Source organism: Procambarus clarkii, chromosome 64, assembly GCF_040958095.1.
Source record: "Procambarus clarkii isolate CNS0578487 chromosome 64, FALCON_Pclarkii_2.0, whole genome shotgun sequence".
Classification (NCBI taxonomy): Eukaryota; Metazoa; Arthropoda; class Malacostraca; order Decapoda; family Cambaridae; genus Procambarus; species Procambarus clarkii.
In genome coordinates this window covers 7,703,329-7,709,328 of record NC_091213.1, presented here as the reverse complement: position 1 = coordinate 7,709,328, position 6,000 = coordinate 7,703,329, and the positions used below count along the sequence as shown (strand labels likewise).

The window sequence follows — 6,000 nt, the reverse complement described above, 5'->3', positions numbered from 1 at the left end:
AATTTCTATGACTTAAGCTGCTGTTTTCATCTCAAGTTTCCATTATCGTGAGAGATCTAAGCAGAGGTCAGTGAAGATTACCTCCATTGATTCGCGGGAGATGCATGAAATAAAGACCGGAGAGGACGGGACACCCCTGACCCAAACTGATGTGTATCGTGAAATGATGGCAAGGGATCTATTGAAGGAGCCACATGAAGTGAATAGTAAGATGAGGGTGGAGATTACAGGCGACTCCATTCATCCCTATTTCCTCAGATGTAGCTTCAGGAAAGATGATCTGATGACAGTGGAGGAGGAGGAGGACAAAGTTGTTATATAGGAGTGGTTCCTATATTAACAAGTTTGAGTTATATATATTCAGGTTTCCAGAAACATGTTAGTAGTAAAATTTGCTAAGTATCCAAATCTGCATTTTTGTTTTCCTCAAAAAATGATGATACGGTCACTTTACGACAATAGTATATAAATTGTTATTAATAAGTATAGAATGTCAAAGTCGGGATATTAATAGAATGTATTACTCCTCATGCTCTTAATGACCCCATAAGGTCCTCGGATTATTGCACAATATATTTGAATTGATCACGTGAGGAACGCGCTCTAATTGGAGTCAATATAATCTCTTGGCAGAGGCAGACGATCACTCAGTATTTTTCACTTTTATTTTGCTGTGAAGGGGACAATAAGCAAGATACAAGTTGATAAATGACCTCGTTGGGTCGCCTGCGTCGTTAAACACGTCTCTGACGTAATGATACATACACCTTGGTGCTAATGACTAGTTTGATCCCGAAGACGTAATTGGGTCCACCTGTGACGTCAAGCGCCGCAGACATAACGCCACAATGAACGGTACATATATATATGCTATAACGCCATATATAGGACGGTACATATATATACCGTAAAATCATATATTGGACAGTACATATATACCGTAACACCATATATTGGACAATACATATACACTGTGATGCCATATATTAGACAGTACATATATGCCATAACGGCATATATTGGGACAGTACATATATACCGTAACACCATATATTGGACAATACATATATACCTGTAATGCCATATATTAGACCGTAATGCCATATATTAGACAGTACATATATGCCATAACGCCATAACGAGCAATCAGTAGCCGAGATAACAAAAAAGCAATCAGACGCTGGACTACGAGGTCCAGGACTGCAGCAATCAGGACTACGAGCAATCAGACGCTAAGGCACCAAAAATGACCCGGAGTATGAGCAATCAGATCCCGAGGTAACTCAAAACAACACGGACTACAAGCAATCACTATATTAAAAAAAAATGATTGCTCGTAGTCAGTGTTTCACCTACTCACAGCCACTGCATCAAGAGGAGGTACACTTGAACTTGAGGACCCTCATGCTGCGTCGGGACAAAGATAATCAATTTCCTTCGGTAAGAAGTGGCCTCCAGGCACCACACACTTTGCCAAGAGTGTATGGTCTCCAGGCACTATGCACTTTGCAAGAGTGTATGGTCTCCAGGTGCCACACTTTGCCAAGAATGTATGGTCTCCAAGCACCACACACTTTGTCAAGAGTGTATGGTCTCCAGGTGCCACACTTTGCCAAGAATGTATGGTCTCCAAGCGGCACACACTTTGCCGAGAGTGTGTGGTCTCCAAGCACCACACACTTTGCCAAGAGTGTGTGGTCTCCAAGCACCACACACTTTGCCAAGAGTGTGTGGTCTCCAAGCGGCACACACTTTGCCGAGAGTGTATGGTCTCCAAGCACCACACACTTTGCCGAGAGTGTATGGTCTTCAAGCACCACACACTTTGCCAAGAGTGTGTGGTCTCCAAGCGGCACACACTTTGCCAAGAGTGTATGGTCTCCAGGCGCCACACACTTTGTCAAGAGTGTATGGTCTCCAGGCGCCACACACTTTGTCAAGAGTGTATGGTCTCCAGGCGCCACACACTTTGCCAAGAGTGTATGGTCTCCAGGCGCCACACACTTTGCCAAGAGTGTGTGGTCTCCAGGCGCCACACACTTTGTCAAGAGTGTATGGTCTCCAGGCGCCACACACTTTGCCAAAGTGCAGAGAATGGTGGCCACGAGTCGGGCACTTTACCACGGGATGAGCAGAGAGCGCTCTTTGAAGTGCTCTTCGAAGCGCTCTTCTTCACCCTAAGAGCCGACTCTTTTATCTGACTGACCTTTAAGCTATTCAACTATTATATTCCGCTAAAATTAATAAACACTGAAACAAGCAAACATGAACCTTAAAGAACCAGTAGTAAGGCAAAAGAACAAGAGTAAAAAACTCTTTTATATTAAAACAAACTCTTAAAAAACACGAGGAAAATTGGCAATTTTTTTGTTATATACCAAAATTGTCCGAAATTATATATGCTAAGAGGACTATATTTATGCTAATTTTAAAATGGTTGCATAAATTGCCGTTTGGTCGGGAGAGAGAGGCGTGGGGAAGGGCAGTGCCCAAATGCTCAAGTCTTTTATTAAGGTTTAGAGAATGTTTAAGGCCGCTTTTAGGAGCCGAGATGAAGCCATTTGTCTTCCCTGTGGCGCTTATCATATAACGTCCACTCTTCTTTTTCACGTAAAAAAAAGTATTTTGTTCGCCACTGTAAGTCCATTAAATTCAGTTTTCATTGTATATGAGTAGTTTTATAATATTTTAAAACAATATAATATAAGAAATATTTTATATTTTAAGTAATATTTTTATAATTATTAAGTAATATGAGATAATTCTCGGTAAGTCACGAATCTAAGCAGTAAGATCTGAAGATGAAAATCTGTTAAGGAGACGTCTCTCGCGAGTATTTTAAGGAGCACTTACCGGAACGACACCTCGTAGGAGAGCGGCGCCCCGGAACACGACGAGGCCGAGCGAGAAAAGTAGCAGCTGGAACACGTGACGTGATTTCCTCATGGCCGGAGCAGGTAGCGTGTTACACTGATCATGGTTTCCACTGGACCTGATGACTTTCTACAGGACTACACCAGTTGCCTAACTCTCAAGTCCCTACCCTGGAAACACAAACCGAAACTGTCCCTATTTTTCGCTTGTTACAACTTGTAATAAAGTTGTTACATCTTGGCTTAACGTGTTTATGACGTATTAGAACGTTGTTACAACTTGCTATATTGGTTGTTATAACTGGTTAGGAGGTGTTAAAACTTCTTCGAACGTTGTACCAACGTCGTAGTTTCGGTGTGTGTTTGGCGGGTATATATGCTGCTATGGTAAACACAGGCGTTAGATATAAGGAAAAGTGGCCCAAATGCTTCTGTAATAAATAGGATTTGAAGTTCATGACTTCCTAAACAGGAAGTTAATCAGCCTCTCTGTTCTCATCACTTCCCTAACCACAAACGACCAAACCCAGGCATCCTACTTAACCTATTGAGTCTGAAAATAAATAATCAAACATTTTATGACAAAATTTCGTAAATATGTTCAAATGTGATATATAAACGACAACTTTCTACATGTTCTCTGCCCTTCAGGGACGTCTAATATATAAACGACGACCTTCCTACATGGTGTTCTGCCCTTCAGGGACGTCTAATATATAAACGACGACCTCCTACATGGTGTTCTGCCCTTCAGGGACGTCTAATATATAAACGACAACTTCCTGCATGGTGTTCTGCCCTTCAGGGACGTCTAATATATAAACGACGACCTCCTACATGGTGTTCTGCCCTTCAGGGACGTCTAATATATAAACAACAACCTCCTACCTAGTGTTCTGCCCTTCAGGGACGTCTAATATATAAACGACGACCTCCTACATGGTGTTCTGCCCTTCAGGGACGTCTAATATATAAACGACGACCTCCTACATGGTGTTCTGCCCTTCAGGGACGTCTAATATATAAACGACAACTTTCTACATGTTTTCTGCCCTTCAGGGACGTCTAATATATAAACGACGACCTCCTACATGGTGTTCTGCCCTTCAGGGACGTCTAATATATAAACGACAACTTCCTACCTAGTGTTCTGCCCTTCAGGAACGTCTAATATATAAACGACAACCTCCTACCTAGTGTTCTGCCCTTCAGGGACGTCTAATATATAAACGACAACTTCCTACCTAGTGTTCTGTCCTTCAGGGACGTCTAATATATAAACGACAACTTCCTACATGGTGTTCTGTCCTTCAGGGACGTCTAATATATAAACGACAACTTCCTACATGGTGTTCTGTCCTTCAGGGACGTCTAATATATAAACGACAACTTCCTACATGGTGTTCTGTCCTTCAGGAACGTCTAATATATAAACGACAACTTCCTACATGGTGTTCTGTCCTTCAGGGACGTCTAATATATAAACAACAACCTCCTACCTAGTGTTCTGCCCTTCAGGAACGTCTAATCAGAACATTTCACTAGAGGTCTTCCCCAACATATATATCCCCACAGACGTCCAATTGCAGCTTGCAGTATTGCAACAATTCTTCCTCGCGATTACTTCCACACACCAAGTTGCAGCATTTGTTCTTTTTCTACTTTAATATTTAAGTTTTTTTCTTTTTCATTCAATCTATGATTCGTTTTTTTTCATCGTCAAAAACTAATTTTTCAGTTATTTTACTTAATTATTTATAACGATTTGTCAAATATCTAAATTATTGTTAATTATCGTTTCCATAATCAATTGACATTTACACTGTTTCCGTGTTGGCATTTTGACTTTAAAGCATTTCCAATATATAACAATATTATAATTATTGCAGAATAATATTTTATGATATATATATCTAATAACTTCATGACCCGGCCAGGATCGAACCTCCGTTGCCGGGGACCACGCCCTGGCATAGAGAGCACCATAACCACTTCTCCAGCGATCTGGAATGGCCAGCAATATCGCTAATTAACTAAGCAATCCAGGATGACACCCGGTAGAGCAATTGAGTCGTTCGAAGTTTATAAGAAACAGTTTCATAAGTGCAAACGAAGCCTCCAGAATGATTGAAGACAGACATATTTGATGAACCGTAATTCTGGACTTGCAGACTTGTTTGGGTACTAAGGTAACAAGGCAGTTAGAGTCGAAGAAGGAAGGTGGTTATGTTTAATGTGTTTACTGAACTTGAAGCTGATTATAGCTGGCTGTTTAGTGAAGAGGATAGATAAGGTCTCCCTCTCTCTCTTCCCTCTCTTGCTGTGGAGGTCTCTCCTCATGCTGTGGAGGAGGTCTCTCCTCTTGCTGTGGAGTAGGTCTTCTTGCTGTGGAGGAGGTGTCTCCTCTTGCTGTGGAGGAGGTGTCTCCTCTTGCTGTGGAGGAGGTCTCTCCTCTTGCTGTGGAGGAGGTCTCTCCTCTTGCTGTGGAGGAGGTCTCTCCTCTTGCTGTGGAGGAGGTCTCTCCTCTTGCTGTGGAGGAGGTCTCTCCTCTTGCTGTGGAGGAGGTGTCTGGCAGCGTGCCAACTGAGGGTGTTACACCGGGATAAACGTGCCTCCCAGTCCTGGCTATTGGTAACTAATTTCAATTTCTTATCGTGCATGCATACTAACGCGGGTGTGTGTGTGTGTGTGTGTGTGTGTGTGTGTGTGTGTGTGTGTGTGTGTGTGTGTGTGTGTGTGTGTGTGTGTGTGTGTGTAAAAGCGCGGGTTTGCAGATGTATGTAATTTGAAGGTGGATGCATATACTTGAATGTATAAATATATATATATATATATATATATATATATATATATATATATATATATATATATATATATATATATATATATATATATGTGCACGTGTTGTGTATTAGGGCAACAGGTCGAGGGGTAATGAGCCAGTTCGCCTCTCGGTAACGATCACTGGTCGTTCCTAATCTAAAGCTGGGCATTGCAATAATTCTTTGCTGGTCGATGGGTCGTATATCATTTCCCCCCCTGGTAATGGGGTTTACTCCCCCCCTGGTAATGGGGTCTCCCCCCCCCCCTGGTGATGGGGTCTACCCCCTGGTGATGGGGCCTCCCC

General features: G+C 42.1%; 1 protein-coding gene across 1 annotated transcript in view; it reads right to left on the bottom strand.

Annotated features, from left to right (window-relative positions):
- Positions 1-5,057: 5,057 nt before the first annotated feature.
- LOC123769058 (eukaryotic translation initiation factor 3 subunit A-like) overlaps positions 5,058-6,000 on the bottom strand; it is a 49,259-nt gene continuing 48,316 nt past the window's right edge. Inside the window, exon 3 of the mRNA XM_069309042.1 lies at positions 5,058-5,456. Within this exon, the coding sequence (XP_069165143.1) occupies positions 5,058-5,456 (399 nt within the window). The remainder of the gene's footprint in view (positions 5,457-6,000) is intronic.